Genomic DNA, 19,943 nt, shown 5'->3' with positions numbered 1-19,943 from the left:
GCCTCCCTGCGTCCCTCTGCAGTTGGCTCCTCTCCCACAGCACAGTGGGTCGTAGCCAGAGCTTGACCTTCAGGCCTTCAGCCCTGGTCTTTCTCAGGAGCCCTTGCTCTCCTCACCGACTGCCAGCCAGCGGGATGGTCCCATCCAGATGTTTGCTGCCCCCACCCCCAGCCACCCCTATTTCCTGCTCTTTCCTGGGCGTCCCATGGAAAACCCAGGCGGCTTACCTGCCTTCTTCCTCTCCCTCCTCTTGGGACCCCTCAGTCTGGCTGCTTCCACCCTCCTGCCCTCCCTCCCGTGCCCTGCTGTCATCTCTGGGCTCAAACATCCCACCCCCAGCCTCAGCCTCCAGCCACTCACTCACACGTCTCCCTGGCACCCACCTGTGTCATCTTCCCTGCCACCTCTGGATGAATCCTCACTGTCACCCACTTCTCAGGAGGCTCTCAGAGCACCCTATTCAAATGAGGCCAAGCCCCCCACCATTATGTAGGATTATAACGCACCAATAAAATCTATGGGGGAAATTAGGCCAAACCTAAATTCTTAAGTCTGCTCAAGCTGTCTTTAGTTTGATCCCGGCCTGATCCTCCATGTCTGTTTTTTGTTTTTGTTTGTTTGTTTGTTTGTTTTTTCCCAAGGGAGTTGGGAGTAAAGAGGAAGCAATGGGGTGCATTAGCTCAAGTAACCCCCCGGGCAGAAACCTATATGTGTGTGTGTATATATATATATATATAGAGAGAGAGAGAGAGAGCTGTTGAATGAGAATGGCCTTTCAACAAGACCTCTAGTGGCTCTGGTAGGTCTGAGGTGCATTGCCCTGAGGTCGTCTCTTTGCATATGTGCCTAGAGTTTTCCTGGCTCTGAGAAAACGTAGCCCATCCATCCCAGGTACAGTGGTTAGTTACACAGCCTCTGAAGCTTGACTTTTAGGTTTCAAATCCTGGGCTGCCATTTGTTTGAGTTGTGTGGCCCTCATCAGGTAACTTAACCTTTAAATACCTCAGTCTCCTCATCTGTGAAGTGGGGATAAAATTGGTATCACCCCATGATGTTGTCAGGATTAAACAGGTTAGGAGAGTCCTACCTGGGCATCCGGGATAAAGCATCCTGAGAGCCTTATTGAGCAGAGGACAGGCACAGCCACCACAGCCCAAGAGATGTAATAGGAGCTGTCCTGTCATGGGAAATGACCCTGGGTGCCAACCAGCCATAGCCCTAACACCTTCTCCCAGACAGGGGCAGGATGGTATAGACAGATGCCAGGTAAACTCAGGGAGGTCAGCTAAACCAACCTGGGATGGAAGCTGAGAGCCACACAGCTTCCCCTGTGGGCAGGGGGCCGGGGATCACAAATCAGTTACCCAATGCCAAGAGGTCGGTCACCTGATGCCCCGCCTCTGGGTGCCTCTGGGCTTCTCCAAGGACACCCCCATTCCCTCATACCCAGATCAACTCTAGAACCCAAATCCTGGCTCTTTCCTCCTCCTGGCAGGCAGTGCGGGCCCCATCCCTCCCCACCAGAACTGGGAAGCCTTCTGCCTGTGTAGGGCTCTTTGTGTGGCTGGAGTCATTCCCACTGAAGGAATTCATTCTTTTCTCAGTGACCCACAGTCTAATCTTCCCAGGGCACATTTGCATGTCAAGTAGAACACTTGTACCAGCGGAATTCATCTTTAATTGGTGGAATGAAAGGGTGCTGATTTTTCCTGGGGGGTGCGGGACTTTCCCAGGCCTTCGGGCCCCTCCCTGGCAGCCCCCTCCCCTCTGCTTCCTGCAGGGTGGTGGAGCAGGGCTGGTGCGGAAGAGGTTCCTGCCTGGGGAAGAGGGTTGGAGGAGAGCGATGATTCCCAGATGTTCTGATTTCCTCTCTAACTAAACATGTCGTGGGACCCGGAGTAACTTTGCCAAAGTTCATTTTATCCTTGATTTCCTAACGCCGTCGCTTCCCGGTGCCAAACATCAAGAAGGAAGTCATCTCGGTCTTCTCAATGGAATAAATTTAGCTTCACAAAAACATGCCACGTTGTTCTTAGTGTTTCATTTTGCCACTGATTGATGAAAGCCTCCCGGGGAATGGCATTTGAGAACCACGTGCTGGGTGGCCCCTAGGACCCAGCCTAAGTCTTGAATGCTGTAGTTCCCAAATGTCACAGTCACACTGCATCAAAGATGCATTTTCAAACGTTAATAATTAATGGCCGTGTTGATCCATCATAGTTTCACGTGGCCTTCCGCAGAGGAAATGGCGGCAGGGGAGAGGATGGTGGGAGATGGAGGCAAAGAGACAGCTGGGAGCTCAGCGTGGCTCAGGGAGGAGCCGCGGGGCCTGCATGCTGTGTCCATCTTCCCAGGACACCTGGTTAGACCTCTGAGGCTGCAGGGGGCAGTTGTATAGTTTCTGACCCTAGAAATACACGTGCCTCTGTGTGTGTGTGTGTGTGTGTGTGTGTGTGTGTGTGTGTGTGTGGTTGACATTGGGGGGCTCCTGACCTTTAGAGGACCTCTCAACCCTCTCCAGGACTCACCCCTCCAAGTGCTCCTCTGTGGCCTGGCTTCACCCCTGCATGTTCCACCCTGCCTGACCCCAAGGAAAGACGTGGCACAGAGTGGCCAGCGTCCTGGCCTGTGGGGATGGGGAAGTAGACGGACAAGGCCCTCTGCTTCCAGGCAGGATTCGGCTCCTTACAAGACTTGTGGGGCCTGGCCTGGTGCCCACTCCTCAGCCTGACCAGGAGGCTTCGCTCATGGCTTTCTCCTTCCTGTCCAGGTGTGTGCGGCTGCTGTGGCGCCCTTCGCCCCAGGTACAAAAGGCTGGTTGACAACATCTTCCCTGAGGATCCCGAGGTGGGTCACATCTCTAGCAGGCACCGCAGCTCTCCCCAGCCAGGCAGGCTCAGGAGGACTGGTGCCCCCCACCCGGGACACTGGACCACCCCACACAACCTGAGCCCCCTGAAGGGAATGGTGGAGGCCGCGGGGACAGAAAGGATGGGACATTGGATTGCTCCAAAGTCAGGACATGCAGAAGAAGGCAGTTGAAGTTCGTTTGGTGTGGAGACACTTCTCACTACTGTCTAAGTGATTGTCCCTGGAGGCGCTAGCCCTCCTGGGAGAATTATCTCCTCTCAGATTAGCAGGATCACCCCCCTACCATCTTGCACTTTGGAGAGCCCATGTCTCTGCCCCAGTCCCTCTGGTATCTGCCAGGGGTCAGTGTGCACCCACGGGAAACCCTGCTTCTTGGCTTCTAAGCTGCCCCCATGCATCAGGCTGTAGTCTAAGAAATGTCAGGATTTGATGTACTTGAGTTTCTTTGGGAATCAATGGCTTTTCTGGATGGGTGGTTGGAGGATCACATTTCTAGCATCCTCTGGAGAATTCTGTGAGAATAAAGAGCTGCCTCCTTTATGTCTTGGTGGTAGAGGCCTAGCACATCTTAATCCTGAGTCCCATTTAATGAGACCTTGTCATTCATTTTCACACTCACCCATGCACACGTGTGTACATTCATGTGCATAGGTGCATATACATATGTACACACATGCACACACATTTATATTTTTGTTATTCACTATTCTTGTTTGTTTGTAGCTGGCACATGTAGCTGGGGCTAGTTTTTGAATACCTGGAAGGCAGGAACTGTGTCCCAATTGCCTCTGTGTCCCCAATGCCTGGCCTGTTGTCTGGCAGACACACAGTAGACACTGGGAATGTTGATTCAGTTGAATGACATCTACCTCCAGACCTGAACTCTTCTGCCCTAGCCCTGCTACGATGATCTTGAACCCTCTTTTCCAGGATGGCCTGGTGAAGACCAACATGGAGAAGCTGACTTTCTATGCCCTCTCGGCTCCAGAAAAGCTAGATCGGATCGGCGCCTACCTCTCCGAGAGGCTCATCCGTGATGTGGGTCGTCATCGATACGGGTAAGTACAGTGGCATGGAGGGAGTTGTCCAGAAACCGTTATATCACTGGGGGAAAACAACAGATACCATTTTAAGAAAATCCAGTAGGCTGGATTATTGGACAGACTGAGAGAATGGAACAGGAACTGAGGGTGGGTTCCACGTTCCATGATTTGGGAAGAAGTGGTGTTGGCTCCCTCCAAGCACCTCTTTTGGCATCCTTTAGTCCTGAGTCTCTACACTGAAGCCCTCCCACACATCTGGGGCACTGAGGAATTACTCAGCCCAGGACACAATATTGCTTTCATCAAACTGATCCCTCCTCACTCAACTTACTGTCTTCAAGTCAGGAGGAGCTGTCCATGGTCTAGTGAGAAGACAAGGCTGGGGCGATTTGTCTTTTAGAAATGCACTAAATGAGCCAGGAATTGTGGCCCACACCTGTAATCCCAGAGGCTTGGAGGCTGAGGCATGAGAATTGCAAGTTCAAGGCCAGCCTCAGCAACTTAGTGAGCCCCTGTCTCAAAATAAAAAATAAAAGGGCTGAGGATGTACCTCAGTGGTAAAGTGCCCTGGGTTCAACCCCCAGGACCAAGAAAAAATAAGAAAATACACTGAAATGAAATACTTATCAATCTTCTGAGAGGGAATTAGAGGAGAGAAGATGTATTAAAGAAAATGACTAATGAATAGATGTAACTATTTAAAAATTTAAATATTTTGATGTCAAAAGAGAAACAATCAAAATTTTAAAGGCAAACACCAAAAATAAATATCATTTAAAAAGTAAGACATGGGACTGGGGTGTAGCTCAGTGGTAGAGTTCTTGCTTCACATGTGTGAGCCCTGGATTAGATTCTCAGCACCTCATATAAATAAATAAATAAAATAACAGTCCACCAACAACTAAAAAATAAGTTTAAAAGTAAGACAAAGGATTCAAACTCATACACAAGTAGTGTGCATAATAAATAATTTGGGGTGGACTGGAAAGGTTGAGACACTAACAGATTTGAGGCAAAGGCCATAAATAATCAGCTTGCAGAAGGGAAGCTAGAACTTGTTACAAACATGGAATAATATTCAACAAATTTTTAATCAAAGATGAAGAATAAATACTAAGATACTGTTTTATCAAATTAGCAAAAAAAAGTAAATACTTTCAGTACTACTCGGCAAATGGCACGATTCCTAGAAAGAGTTAAAACTGATTGAAATTTTCTAGAAAGTAATTTTAAAATATGTATCAAGGGCTTCAAAATATGTGCCCTTTGATCTAATAGTTCCATTTCTATTCACTATTCCCAAGGAATTGATCTTATATAAAACCTACTTTTACCTCCAGAGATGTAAATTATGGTTTTTTAAATAATAATGAAAAATAGAAATAACTTAATTATCCATCGGAGAAGAGTTCAAGCTGGCGTGGTGGTGCACTCCTGCAATCCCAGCAGCTTGGGAAGCTGAGGCAGGAGGATCACGAGTTCAAAGCCAGCCTCAGCAACGACAAGGCACTAAGCAACTCAGTGAGACCCTGTCTCTAAATAAAATACAAAATAGGGCTGGGGATGTGGCTCAATGGTCGAGTGCCCCTGAGTTCAATCCCTGGTACCCCACCCCGTAAATTATGGTGTATGTTGTTTGATAAAATATTATCTAGTCAATAAAAATGGTGTTTATAGTGATGCTTACCTTTTATGGTATGAAAAATGCCTTAAGTTAATGAAAAATCAGCTGCATAATTATATTCAAAGATTATAATAATAATAATAAAATTAAAAAATAAACATCAACAACAAATCTCAGTGCCTAGAAAATATAATACAAATATACCAATATGTTAAGAGTACTCATTTTGTGAGTGGTGCATTTGGGTTCTTCACATACAGACCTGAAACTATACCTTCCTGGTTCCTTTAGAATAAAATCCATGTTCCTCAGCTTGACTTCTGGCTTCTCCCACTATTTGCCCCTAACACAGCCGTGCCCACCACTCCTGCTATAAAACTCCAGACAGACTGGCTGATGACACCCTGGCTCTCTGGGCCTTTGTGGTGTTCTCTTACCTGGACCTCCCTGGTCCCCTCCCCCACACTGTCCATCAGCTCTCCAAGGCCCTTCTTCCTGGTAAGGAAATTGGAAAGGCCCTTGAACTAGAGTGAGAAGGTTTGCACGGGGCTAACAGGGTGCTGAGGAACAGATTCCCCAGGTACCACCAGCAAACCTTTGTGTATGTGGAGGGTCGGGGGTTGTTTATACGGAACACACACTCTACCACTGAGCTCTACCCTCAGCCCTAGAAAATCTGAAATCAGGCTACCCCTGATGTAAAAGGAGAATGTAAACTAATATGTCTGTATAATAATTTTATGTAATAAAATTAGGTTATATACCCAATAAAAGGAGCATGAATGCACTGCGAATGCTGATTATATAAAGGGCCTTGACATTACTGTAGAGTGTACTCAAGCGAGTGAAAATGGCTTTATGCTAGATTGACCCTGTGCCAGTGGACACATTAAACATTTAATACTGATTTTGCCTGCCCTCTCTGCAGTGATTTCTTTTTCCCCAAAAAAATGTCTGGTAGCCAACAGAGCCACTTAGAATCCTTCCACTGCCCTTAGAATTTCGATTCAAAATTGGCATCGTCCTGTTAAAAATAGCCATTACAGCATCTAGGTATTTAAAGCCTGAAGGCTTCATTGTGGGCTTTAATCATGAACAATTGGAGAAGAAAAATCTGTCAGTGCTCCTCTCTCGTTCTCTCTCCTCCCCTTTTCTGTCTTTCCCTATGGGACCCCACATCCATCTTTATCTCCCTCATCACTGGCAGCGCCTTTGAAAGAGCAAAATATTCAGGTGCAAACAGCAGGAGGCGCGGTGCGTCTCCCTGGCAGGACACAGGGGGCTCCATGGTTTGACACAGTGGATATGAACCTTGGGTGTTGGTCCCCATGGTAGAGCCCCCCTCTTCTGGCCACTTCCTCCCTGCATCGTCACCCATTTCCAGCTGTGTGGGTGTTCCTGGTTCACGGGTGTTTGGCATCAGGAAAGCCAGGTGTCGGCAGAGAGGGTAAGAGTCAATTTCCAGATGTCGGTCATCGGCATGGAAGAGGATGGGCAGTGACCGCAGAGCAGCAAAAAATGACCCTTCTATTCCTCTCCTTCCTCTTTGTGCATTTCCTTTCCAGCCCAACCCAACTGCTAGCACACCCCCTAGAAACAGGGGAGCAGGGGCGGTAATAGCAGTGCTGAGTGAGACTTGGGCTGATCCACAGTGACCACCGAGCATTGACTATGACATGCAGGGTGCCATGTTAGACATTGTCAGACTCCCGAATGCCCGGAACTGTCAACCAGCCCAGGGCTGATTCCTGGGGACAGAGACACTGAGGCCAAGGAAGGTTAGGCTACTCCAACCTGAGGACCTTGGCTCAGAGCTGACCTGGGGTCACTGTCCAGAAGGACACTGAGGTTGGCAGGAGGATGGCTAACCCTCTAGACAAGCAAACTGCAGACCCTCTGGACGAGAAAGGCCAGCCTTCCCTTCCGTTTCCTTGCCTCTGGACTTAAAACCCAGAGTGGGCCGTCCTTAGCAGGCTGACCAAATACATTCACACTGCCCTGAATAAGAGATTCTTTGTCAAGGCCACTGTCCTTTGAGTGATTCCTGGGCAATGACTGGCCCTAGTAAATATGCCCCCCCTTCCTGCCTGCTGATCCCAGTCCCCGACCCTGGATCTACCTTTCCTCTCCAACTAAGTTTGGTTCCCGGATTATGGACCCCACTCTTCCTTCCCTGGGGGCTCCACGCCTCCTCCTGGTTTTAGGAGCCATTCCTGATTGAAGACAAGGGTCCAAGTGGAACCAGTTACCTCTCCTAGGACTCGGGATAAGGGACTTGCCTCTCTCCTAAGCACCAGGCCCCTTATGTGTCTGCCTTGGTGACTATAGCTCACCTTTGGCTTGGTCCCCAACCGTAACCTCCTCCTACTGTAGACTGTCAAATGTTCCCTGGTCCCTTCTGCTGCCCATGAACCCCACCCAGTCCATCCCAGACACCTTGGGCTCTACTGGCCTCACCTACTGGGAAGCCCTTCTGGGGGGGTTAGTTGTCATCAACTGCTGTGGTCTGTAGTCCACTCTGGCCTTCCTAACCCACTGTAAGCCAGTTCAGAATTCCAGGCCTGTTGCTGCTTTGGACCCCCTTCCAGGACACAGCACCAGGTCAGATCTCTGCTGATGGTAACCTTCGGACCATGGTCCTGTTGAGTAGACACGGCCCTAGGACCCCAAGCTCTGATCTTTCTGAGAGCTTAGGCTTAATAGACTAGACATGCTTGGGAAGGTTATGATAAAATCCAACAAACATGGAGAACGTTGGGCTGGGGGGCTTCAATTTTCTAAAATACTTGGAAAACTTCAAGTGACAGTCATGCCATCCTTGTACTGGAATCAGAGATCTAGAACACAGGGCAGTCTGTTCAAAGAACTAGGCCTTATACTTCTTTACTACTTTGTGTTTCAATTTTACTTCTACCATGATTTATACTTTCCATCAAAATTTCTGGTCCTGGTCAGTAGCTTTTTTTTCCTAACCAAGGATGATTTTTGCTTATCAAGATATTCTGGAATTTTTCTTTTTCTCTCCCCGCTCCCCACCAGGAAAAGGAAAAGGAGTAATCCAAGCTCTGGGGTTCAGAAAGCCTTCTGATTTCTTCTCTTGCCTAACCCTACCCGCCCCACCCTTCCTTTATTTACCTCATTTCAACTCTAAAATAATGGCAAGATGCCAGCAGATGGCTTCATACAGAGAGATGTGGATATGATCCCCGAGAGTCTTCCCTCGATCCTACCCACCATGGTGGGCTGTCTTAACCTGTCAGCTTCTCTGCAGGGAAAGTCAGTCCCTTCTGGAAAGCCTCCAGGCCAGTCTGCTTCCCCAGCCTTGCAGCACTCAGGGTCTGCCGCACTGGCCCCCACAGCGCCCTGCAATATGCCAGGACCAGGTCTGCAAGGCACAGAAGGTTTCCTGGGCTGTGACTGTGACCTCTCTGAAGGGCAAAGCTAGGGAGAGCCAGGGATGTGGAAAGAAAAAAGTAAAGAGGCTTTTTTTTTTTCCTAATGGTTGCTTGGTATAGAAGTCAGTGAAAGGTATCTAAGAACTGGTATCTGATATCTTTAAAAAAAATTTTAGAAGACACCATGACTACCGTAACTTTATATGTTTGCATTTGCAAAGCTGCTGGCTCACATCTGAGGCGGTTTGACCACAGTGTCTGACACTGGGCAGCTGCCACCAGAAATATTGTGGGGCCAGAAATTGTCCTATAGTCCTACTTCCAGTACTTTCTTTTTATTTACCCAAACTTTGTTAACATACACACACACACAATAGCTAATCAAGAATTTCAAAATACCTGCCTGGTACTCAGAGTCAAACATGGATATGATTTGGATCAAGACATAAAGATGAATAAATGTTTGAACTCCTCCTTTATTATATATGCAGCATATGAACCTGACTTCAGACTTCAGGCAGCTGTGACATTTTAAAGCCCCCGTGCAGCCCTAATTCATCCTGATTCTGTTCTGGGCAGGTGCTGGGTGGACTGGCTGCCCAGACACTGGCAGGCTGAGGTGGAGTCTCCTGGACGCAGCCCAGGGGGTCACTGAATCCACGACAGGCTCTCCCCAGCCAGGCAGTAGGGGTGGGAGGGGCAGGCACCCAGTGAAGGCCATGGTGCCCCTCTCCCCAGGTACGTGTGCATCGCCATGGAGGCGCTGGACCAGCTGCTCATGGCCTGCCACTGTCAGAGCATCAACCTCTTTGTGGAGAGTTTCCTCAAGATGGTGGCCAAGCTGCTGGAGTCAGAGAAGCCCAATCTGCAGATCCTCGGCACCAACTCGGTAAGGAGCAGCCAGGGGCCCTGGGGTCTCCCAGCCTGGATGTGGGGGTGGGGGTGGGGGTGGGAGACCTCGGGGTCAGCACTGCTCTGTTCTGTTCCTCCTTGGTTTCTGACCCTAAGCACAATCCACTGCTTGTCTTTCTAATTTAAATAAATCTCACATAATTTAGCAGGCACAGTGGTACACACCTGTAACCCCAGCATCTCATCCTGAAGTGGGAGGATTGCAAGTTGGAGGCCAGTCTCAGCAACTTCACCATCACGAAATAAAATAAATAGATAAATATTGTATAATTTATATATTATCATTTCCATGAACATATAACAAAATAGTTTTTAAAAATAAAATTTACCATTTTAATGCACACACTTCAGCAGCTTTAGTATATCAACAAGTTGCACAACCATCAACAATATCAAAGGTACTTATCTTTAGACTGATCTTTAAATTTTTTTTTCTAATAGATGGCTCCCTTAAATAAATTTAACTGGGCCCCCCAGAGATAAAAACATAGATCAAAACAGACGTTCCTTAAAGGAAACCCAGGGTTCTCATAACCCAGGATCCCAAAAGGCATCTTGTGAAAGCTGGTCCAGGATACATAGGGTAAACTGATACCCACAGGTCGAAGACACTAGAGAAGTGGCAAAGCCCTGGGCTCCTGACTCCCTTCTGCCCTTTCTCAGCTGTGCGGCCTTGACAGGTTGTTTTCATGGGCCTCCGTCTTTCTGTCCACACCACCAGCAGGTTGTACTTGGCCTCTGCAGGCCCTGCGGGGGCTGGTCTCAGTACAAGTGCTGCTCTTGTGGGAGGTTATGATTTGTGAGAGAACAGCTATCAGAGAACTCTGGGTCATCTGTGTATCGATACATTCTTGAATGTTCTGGACGCTTTCTTTAATTACTGGCCTTCTTGCCTCATCCCTCCCTCTAGGGCATGCTTTGAGCTCTGGGTCTTCAAGCAGCTTAGATATGACTGTCTTCCAGGTCTGGGTGGGGCCTTATCTACCTACCGAGAGCAGAGAGAAAGGTGGAAAGCTTCTCCTGGTTCCCAGCCTGACACTTGTGATTCTTGTTGTGCAGATCAGGACTTTTTCCTGTTCCACAGAAGTTGGTTTAACAAAAAGTATCTTCTAACATCTTTTCCCAGGACCAGGAGTGACCGCCTATTCCCTTCCCTCCCTCTCCCTGTGCACCAGCTGCCTTGGACAGATGACGTATACAGTAGCTGAGGGCAAAGTCCTTTGTCAGGTTGCCCTGGCAACAGCTTCAGATACTGTTTTAGTTGTCTTGTTCAAGATAACTACAAGTCTTCAAGGGAACATCTAAATGGAAAATAAACTAGCCATGGTGCATCCATAGGGGCGCGGAACAGGTGGCTGCCAGCTCTCATTTTTCCCACAGCAAATCCTAGCCCAGGGTAGGGGTTTGATTCACTAGAGCCTTGAAAATTCAGAGTCCTGTGAAGGGAGGTGGAGGATGGAGGGGGGCTATTCTAAGTCAACTAGGGAAACATGGCCATGGATTCACACCCCAATCTGGAGACAGCTTTGCCTCCCAGTGTCCTTGTCTCTAACCAGAGACCTCCCGGAGCCTTCCTGAGAAGAGCATTCTTTGACTCTTCTTCGTTTTAGACTTGCCAGCATGCTAATCTTTAACATAAGCTCGGAAAGTTTAGCCTACGAGGATCACAAAGGTCTTCCGGGATTTGCAGAAGTAACAGAAGTGGAGGGAAGAGAAATAGAAGGCTCTGGGCCCTTTCCTCCTCCTTCACCAGGCCCTAAATGCCTTTAAACTATTTTTTTTTAATTTAGATAAGTGGTTTTGCTATTAAGAAAAGAAAGAGAAGAGAGAGAAAGAAAAAAAATTGAACCCATTTAACTCTTCATTTTGCTGGGTTTCTCTGCCTGGAAAGGGAGGTCCAGAGAGGTCAAGTAACTTTTTGTGCTTGCACAGCTAGCTCAGCTGGTGAGTTGTTCAGCCCCTGTATCCTCTGCAGAATTGGAGACTCTGCAAGGCCAGAGGCCTATTGCCACGTCCCACCCAGTGTGGGGTTCTCTCCCCACAGCCCAAGCCTTGGCACCCAGCCCCTGGGCGGATGTTCCCTGGGACCAGTCTCTGTCCGCCACAAGGAGGCCCGTGGTCTTGAGGGTGAGAAGTTGAGGATATGCCTCCCCCTGCACCAATCTACCTCCCTATAGCTTCTTCCTCAGACCTGGTCTAGCTGCCTCAATCAGCTTCTCCTTGAACATGGAGAAGGGTTGAGGCACGGGAAGGGTGTGAGTGACGCCCCTGAGGTGCCCGTGGTCTCCGAGGCTCTGCACCTCACCACCTTCTCACCCTGGATGCTCCCCTTGGAAAAGTCCTCAACTCTGTGGTTTTAATTGTCATCTGTAGACTAGAAACGGTCCCGTCTCCAATGCCCATCAGCCTTTCTGGAGACCAACCTCCTGGCGGCAGGTTCCAGGGGATCTGGTGGCTCAGAACTTGCAAGACCAGGAATGCTTAAGTCAGAGCGGTCAGCAACAGAACAGGGGTGCAGAGGCAGCTGGTGCATCCCCAGGTCTCAACTTCCTGAGTGCAGGCCTTGTGGGGCCACTCAGGGACAGAGGGGCTGGCTTCTGACAGGCAGCAAGGACAAGAGAGTGTCCCCAGAGTTCTTGGAACTGTGGCTGGTTTTGCAAAGATTCTTGAAGGAGGGATGGCGTAACGTGGGTAGTCAGGAGAGCATGTCCTTGGGTGTAGGGAATTTCCATGCCTTGGCTGGCGATCAGGACGTTGGCAGGACACGGTCAAGTTGCTAGGGACTATTCTCTGGCTGTAGTGAAAGCTGCTTAGGGAGTTGCTCTAAACGAGGACAGTGAGGAGAAAGGGGCAGGCGGCATGCAAGTCCAACCATGTGGTTTGCAAGATTTGCTTTCCAGCCAGGATTTGTCTTCTGAAACCAAGAGGGAGGTCACATTTCCCCTCCGGTAAGAAAACAGACCAAAAAAGCCTGCCGCCCTCTCCCTCTCTTTCCTAGCTGTTGTTGACAGCTGGAGGTCATTTGGCTCAGACGGCCCATCTCTAGGAGAGGGAAAGGCCAACTCTGCTTAGAGACACTTGGTTGGTGCCAAAGCGAGGCCACGCAGCTCTGCTTCCCTTTTTCAGGCCAGGGGAGAGCTGTGTGTGCAGTGTCAATATTTGGAGTCTGCTTTCTCTTTTTTAACGAGGCCCTTAGTAACTCTCAGCTTTCACACAACTGTGGCTCCTGTGGCCAGTACCGGAGGGTGGGTGATGGATCAGCTCCAGCAAGCTTGGCACCCTTTGTTGTATATCAAGAGCTGAAACTTTGATCTTGAAAGAGTGACCCTAGCCGTGCCCATGGCCTTTGAAAAGTCACATGTTCCGTATCTTCAGTTTGTTGCTATGGAGATCTTCCTCATCATTGCTCTATCTTAAAAAAATAAAACAAAAACCCAACTTTATTCTCCCATGATTTCATGCATTAGACAACTAGCATTTAAATAAAAGCCATTGGTAAAGTGTGAATGAGCAATGGTAGAGGTGAAGCAGATAGGAAGTCCCTGCTGTCTCATGCATTTAGAAAAATAGTGACCAGTCAGTCACACAGGTGGAGCCCAGTGAAAACTCAGGATAGCCAGTCAAAGATGCACCAGGGGAGGCAACCGTGAGCATGATACGCAGGGCTGATAGAGCTCTGTCATGTCAGGCAGAAAAAGTGGGTGCTTATGTGACCCTTGTTTTACAGATGGGGACATTGAGGCTCAGGGGGCTTTATTACTTGCCCCAGATAATCCTACTGATAAACAGTTGGGTTTCAAACACGTAGTCTGCTTCCAAGACCCACCTCACACTGCGTCATGGAAGAGGGATGAAGGCCTGCCTTACTGGAAAGCCCAAGAGTCCCAACAATGTCTGAGCCAGGTTGGGGCCCCTTTCTCAGGTACAATCCCACAGTGCACGTAGCCCTTTGAAGTGCCCCTGTCAGAACCTCTAAATCATGTTCACCAAAATATCCCACTTGGCCCCTGTGTCAACCCCTGGAAGACTCAGGAGCAGCGTGGGGTGGGCTGTTTGGAGCTGCCCCACAGTGACACAGGCCAGTGCTCCCTGCAGGTAGTCCATCTGGGTTGATGTGTCTGGCTTCGTATTTACAGGCTCACGGGGAAGCTCCTCCCATCAAGCATCAAGCCGAGGGGTCCCCAGGGTGCTCACAGAGCCTGGTGCCAACAAGGCCAGCCCTGTTTCCACCCTTAATGCTATAAGTGGGGGATTGAACTCAGTGGTACTCAATCACGGAGCCACATCCCCAGCCCTGTTTTGCATTTTATTTAGAGACAGGATCTCATGGAGTTGCTTAGCACCTTGCTTTTGCTGAGGCTGGCTTTGAACTTGCTCAGCCTCCCAGGCTGCTGGGATTACAGGCTTGCACCCAGCCACACACTCTCTTTAGAGGAGGTTCAGGACTGGTGGTAAGTGCAGTTGCACCAGACCCCATAACACAGCGGGAGCTCTGGCAGAACAAGGGACTGGAATGGTCAACAGCCTGAGCCCCAAGGCTGCAGTCCCCCAGGCAATACTGGGCCCTGGAGTGGAGGACACTGTCATCCAGAGAAGGAGCTGTAGTGCAGTCTCCCAGACAATCTAGTTTCAACCCTAGTTCTCTCCTTCTAAGGAGATGGCCATACAGCCTCCACTGACCTTCACTGCCAACGACACACTCCCCCAGGTTTTCCCAATGTGCTGCTCGTCCCAGCCAGCCTGGGGACGTGTCTATAGCTATAGGTCCAGCTCATGCCAGGGCTGTAGAACCCCTCCCTCATAATCTCCAGGGTAAGAGGTAGGGAAGGCTTAAGAAGGCAGATACCTAAGCCCTATCCTCATAGAGTCTTGTTCAACAGATTAGTGTTGCTCTATCTTAATAAATAAAACAAATTGTCATTCTTCATAGCTCCAAACCAGGAGCCCAGATGGGCAGCATGGATTGTCGTGGGCAACCCACTTCTAATGTGACACTGCGGGATGTAGAGAGAGGAAACAGGTGACAGCCACCCCTCACTGACCTGTACTGGAAGGTGGGCACACCCCTCACTGACCTGTACTGGAAGGTGGGATGATTTTTAAATGTCTCAGAAATCTGCATTTTAAAGAAACTCCCCAGTTAGTTTTAATGTACATTAAAATTCAAAAGGCAAAGAGCACGGAACCCAGTGTCAGAATTCCTGAATCTGAGTCCCAGAGCCATGCAGTGCGAGCTGGCTGAGCTGGAGCAATAATACCTTCGCTCTCTTCAAGCCTCGATTTCCTATTTCTAAACAGGAGCAATGTATGTCCTGCTTACTCACTGAAAATGGAGCCCTGTAGGAAGCTTTGCCCTCATCCTTGGAACCTCTTACCTTGTATTTAAGCGGGGGCTTTGCAGACAGGATTGAATTAAGGATCTTGGCATTGGGAGGCTATGCAGAATTATTCAGAGATCTAAATGCAGTCCCAAGCATGTTTTTAAGAGAAGCAGAGGAACATTTGACACTCAGAAGAGAGGACCACGTGAAGACATAGGTAGACGCGATGCAGCTAGAAATAACTGACATAGGTGTAAACAGCAAGTCCATGGAAGCATTTGATGTATGGTTCTTAGAGCATGTAGGTCAACTGCATGTGCATGTGGCTGACATCACCCCTGGCATTAAGCACAGAAGCAGGGTGCAGTGGTGCACACCTATAATCCCAGCTGCTTAGGAAGCTGAGGGAGGAGGATCAGGAGTTCAAGGCCAGCCTCAGCAATTTAGTGAGATCCCAGTTCAAAAAGAAAGAAGAAAAGATAGAACGCTGAGCCTGGTGTGGTTGTTCCTGACAGAAACACCTGTCTATGAATAGTTTCTTCAAGAACTTGTGCTCTGGGTGCCTTGTGAGTATTTGAAGGCTTCCAGCAGAAAAAGGCCTGGGTTAAACTAAAGCAAACCTTACTACAACTCTATTTGAAATTTAGCCTTCCAGGCAAGTGGGGTGGGACGATGAGTGCTCCTGGGCCTGTTCAGAATGGAATGCTGTTGATCTGTAAGTGGCGTCTAGAGTGTGTTTGCACCTCGCCCAGCAAACACGGCTATTCAATGATTGTGCGGTGCTGGCTCCTGCAGGGGCCCTACAAAGCTTAGCCCTAAGAAGAAGAACCTTGTTGGGCTGGGGATGTGGCTCAAGCAGTAGCGCGCTCGCCTGGGATGCGTGCGGCCCGGGTTCGATCCTCAGCACCACATACCAACAAAGATGTTGTGTCCGCCGAGAACTAAAAAAAATAAATATTAAAAATTCTCTCTCTCTCTCTCTCTCTCTCTCCTCTCTCACTCTCTCTTTAAAAAAAAAAAAAAAAAAAACCTTGTTAATAATATGCATTGAATTTGCACCGTTTCTGCTGTTCAGTGCTCAGGGAGCTTTTCTGAATCTTCTTATTTACATGTTAAAGCCTGGTCTTGCTGGAGCCCCCTCCTGTCCCCCAGGGCCGGGCTCTGCTCTACCCTGTTGCACCAGGTGGTTTCCAGTCCCAACATGGGGCGTCAGGGGGCTTAGCCGCCATCATACTACCCCCCTGCCCATCATCCCTACGATTGTGCCTACCTTCCAGTACAGGTCAGTGAGGGGTGGCTGTCACCTGTTTCCTCTCTCCACACCCCACAGTGTCACATTAGAGGTGGGTTGCCCACGACAGTCCATGCTGCCCATCTGGGCTCCTGGTTTGGAGCCATGAAGAATGACAAGATTCAAATCACATCGGAGCCCAGCCCAGAGCTGATGGAGCTGGCCATAGGTGACCATTGCTCCAGGACAATTTTCTAAGCTTCCCTTGGTTGCTCTGCATATGCCCCCTCCTTCCTAGCCAGCCTATGACATAGGTCCCAGGTCCCCACGGTACAGGTGAGGAGCAGAACTCAGAAGTTACACAACCTCTGTCCCAGGTCCCCACGGTACCGGTGAGGAGCAGAACTCAGAAGTTACATAGCCTCTGTCCAGTCACACAGGTCACTAGAGGCGGAGCAGGGATATGGGTGTCGGAGCCTGTGTGGGTGGAGTCCTGTCTACTTGCATGGAACCAGCAGCAGGCCAAAGTGAACACTGAAAAAATTCAAAACGAAGTTTCAGGAGGAAGAGCAAGAAGAGCCCAACTCCAAGGACAAATAGAGTCCCAGGAGGAAAGAAAGCAGGGTTTTTCCCGTGCAGTTAGCCGTGTGGCTGGTTGGGTTGGGAGTCACTAGGGAAGGCCATCTGGGCTTTTAGAAAAGGAAATCCTGTGCATGTGTCCTGCCCTGCATTAGCCCAGGGTTGTCGCAGAATTTTCAATTTTTCTAAAAAAAGTGGATTTTAATTTAAAAAAATCTAAAACTCATAACCAGAGAGTAATTGTTAAGTTGAAATACTTGGAGCCTGGACGGCAGGACAGACACTGGACATGCTTGTCCTGCTGCAGCTCCACAGCACCTTGAAGAAGAGGAGAGTCAAAGCTGAGTGTGGAGGGGACTTGATGTCACAATTCCACCAAATGGGGAGCACCTCTAGGAGGAGTGAGGAGGAGAGGAGGTCAGGCTGCCCATCAGTGACCAGTGCCTACAGGGGCTCTCCATATGGGCTGTGGACTGTCCCAGGGAGACCCCAGACTGACTCCATGTGACTAGAGTTGGGGGCAGAATCCCCAAGGCTAGCCAGTCCCCACTGATTTCTATACCTGCCAGGTTTGAATATGTCCTCAATCCTCCAGCCCCATCCTGCCTGTGCCCCACCTCTTAGTCAGCCCAAAGGACTCTGGGAGGATGAAGTCATTTCTTCATGCTCCTTTTGCTCCTCCCTAAGAATACTGTACCCCCCAAAAAAGCAACTCTCCTGGGCCCTTTGGGCCTGAAGGGCTACTGGAAGCAGAGGGCAGGGATGAAGAACAGGAGAGGTTCGTGCCCTTGGTGCCCTTTGGTCAGCCCCTCCCCAGGTCCCCTCTCTCATCCCTGGCAACCACTCTGCTTCCTGAGGTTGACTATTTCAGATTCCACATAGAAGTGAGATTGTGCCGTATTTATGCCTGTCTGGCTTGTGTCACTTAGTATAATATCTTCCAGGTTTATCCATGCTGTCAAAAATGGCAGGATCGCCTTCCTTTTTTTATTTTTTCATAGATCTTTTTTTTTAAAGAGAGAGAGAGAGAGAGAGAGAGAGAGAGAATTTTTTAATGTTTATTTTTCAGTTCTTGGCAGACACAACATCTTTGTTGGTATGTGGTGCTGAGGATCGAACCCGGGCCGCACGCATGCCAGGCGAGCGCGCTACCGCTTGAGCCACATCCCCAGCCCTTTTCTTAGATCTTTATTTTATTTATAATGGTGCTGAGAATTGAACCCAGAGCCTTACATATGCCAGGCAAGTGTGCTACCGCTGAGCCCTAGCCCCAGCCCAGGATCTCCTTCTCTCTCTCTCTTTCTCTCTCTCTCACTCTCTGGTGTGCACATATACTACATTTTCTTTATTCATTCATCTGTCATTAGATATTTAGGTTATTTCTTAAATATTTTCACAGAAAGAAAATAGGAAGGAAGGGAGGGAGGCATTGAGGGAAAGAGAAAAGGAAGGGGGCAGAAGGGAAGGAGAAGGAGAGAAAGTGGTCATAGGGTAAGTGGTGCATTAAACAGCTTGACTGTGGTGATTATGTCAATGTGTGTATACATTAAAACATCAGGTATGCCTTGGGGCTGGGGATGCAGCTCAGCCCTGTAAAACAAAACATTAAATATACCTTTAAAAAAGGGTGTTCCTGCCGGATAGGCCGAGGTTGGACAGCTGCATGGTGAGACCTCAGGCCTGGGGCTGCTTTTATGGGTCTGTCTCTTTGTGAAATGAAAAGAATAATCTATATCTAACTTAGAGAGTTGTTTTGAGAAATAAAATAAAAGAGATGATGTAGGTGAAGTGCTTAGGGCAGCTCCTGACAGTCTATAAGTTTTAAACTCCCAAACCAGTGAACAAGAAATTTGGTCACGCATTCTCCTGGTGTATTCTTGAGACTACATCGTCACCACACAGTGGGGACCAAGTCTTAATTTGACTCTTTTTCCTCCCTTTATTATTGTCCTCTTTTTAATTTTCTTTCCTAAAATGTGTGCACCTTCCACACACAGGAAGTCTGATTTTTGAGCTGCCTCTTCATATTTGAAGTAGACAGACCATAAAAGCCTTAAAATAAAGAACACTAGTGAAGCCTGGGCTGCCTGTTTTACACATGGGAAGACCAAAATATGAAAAGAAGTTAAATGTCCCAAAGTTCCCACTTCCAGTTAATAGACAGACAGACCTGCAGTTAGAACCCTTGAGAGCGGCATGTCCCCTTGGTGTGAAACGGTCACCCTAACTGGGCCAGCCTTTGGCTGTGAGTGGGGTCGCCTGGGACCATCCTGTCAGTGATTTAAAGCACAGATGCACTCAAACTTGCCTTTAGCCAAGCCCAACTCAGCCTCGGTATCTCCCAAGTCTGTGGCCTAACCTAGGGGATCAGGAGGCCGTGCAGGAACCTCCATAGGACCACCGGTGCTGTGATCACATGGATTATCAGGTGATTCTTCTGCATCCCCACATCAAAAATGCAGCCTTGTCATTTGTATTTATTGCTAATATCGGAACATTCATTCTCAGGTATGCATTTTAGATGTAGCTTGGAAGGAGGGGGATCCCCTTATCTATATGTTGAAAGTCAGCAGGAAATAACTGAACATTTACCACTGCAAGAACAAACATTATAACAGATGAGTGATGTTCATGGAAGTTGCTCCTTTTCATTCAGAAAAAGGTAACAACTTTTTTCCTTATGGCAGCAGGGGATATTGCTAAGCAAGCACTCTACTACTTAGCAATATCCCTTCCCTTTATTTAAAATTTTACATTGAGACAGGATCTCACTAAGTTGTCCAGGCTGGCCTCCAACTTACAATCCTCCTGCCCCAGCTTCCAAGTATCTGGGATTACAGGTGTGTGCCATTGCACCCAGGTTAACAACTTTGAAGTAGTTAAATAAGTATACAGACTGACAATAAACAGTTAATATTGTGTAAGTGCATTAAAGTAGATACTTTTAGGAAAAACAGTACATTATTT

At 48.5% G+C, this 19,943-nt stretch overlaps 1 protein-coding gene across 3 annotated transcripts in view; it reads left to right on the top strand.

Annotated features, from left to right (window-relative positions):
• The window catches only part of EFR3B (EFR3 homolog B), an 80,969-nt gene that overhangs the window by 31,268 nt on the left and 29,758 nt on the right, over nucleotides 1–19,943 (top strand). For all 3 annotated transcript variants that reach the window (XM_081264928.1, XM_081264927.1, XM_081264926.1), the window contains exons 2-4: nucleotides 2,771–2,847; nucleotides 3,802–3,929; nucleotides 9,672–9,822. In XM_081264928.1, the coding sequence (XP_081121054.1) occupies nucleotides 2,771–2,847; nucleotides 3,802–3,929; nucleotides 9,672–9,822 (356 nt within the window). The remainder of the gene's footprint in view (nucleotides 1–2,770; nucleotides 2,848–3,801; nucleotides 3,930–9,671; nucleotides 9,823–19,943) is intronic.

Source organism: Spermophilus citellus, assembly GCF_964194105.1.
Source record: "Spermophilus citellus genome assembly, chromosome: 13".
Classification (NCBI taxonomy): domain Eukaryota; kingdom Metazoa; phylum Chordata; class Mammalia; order Rodentia; family Sciuridae; genus Spermophilus; species Spermophilus citellus.
This window is presented reverse-complemented; position numbering and strand designations above follow the sequence as displayed.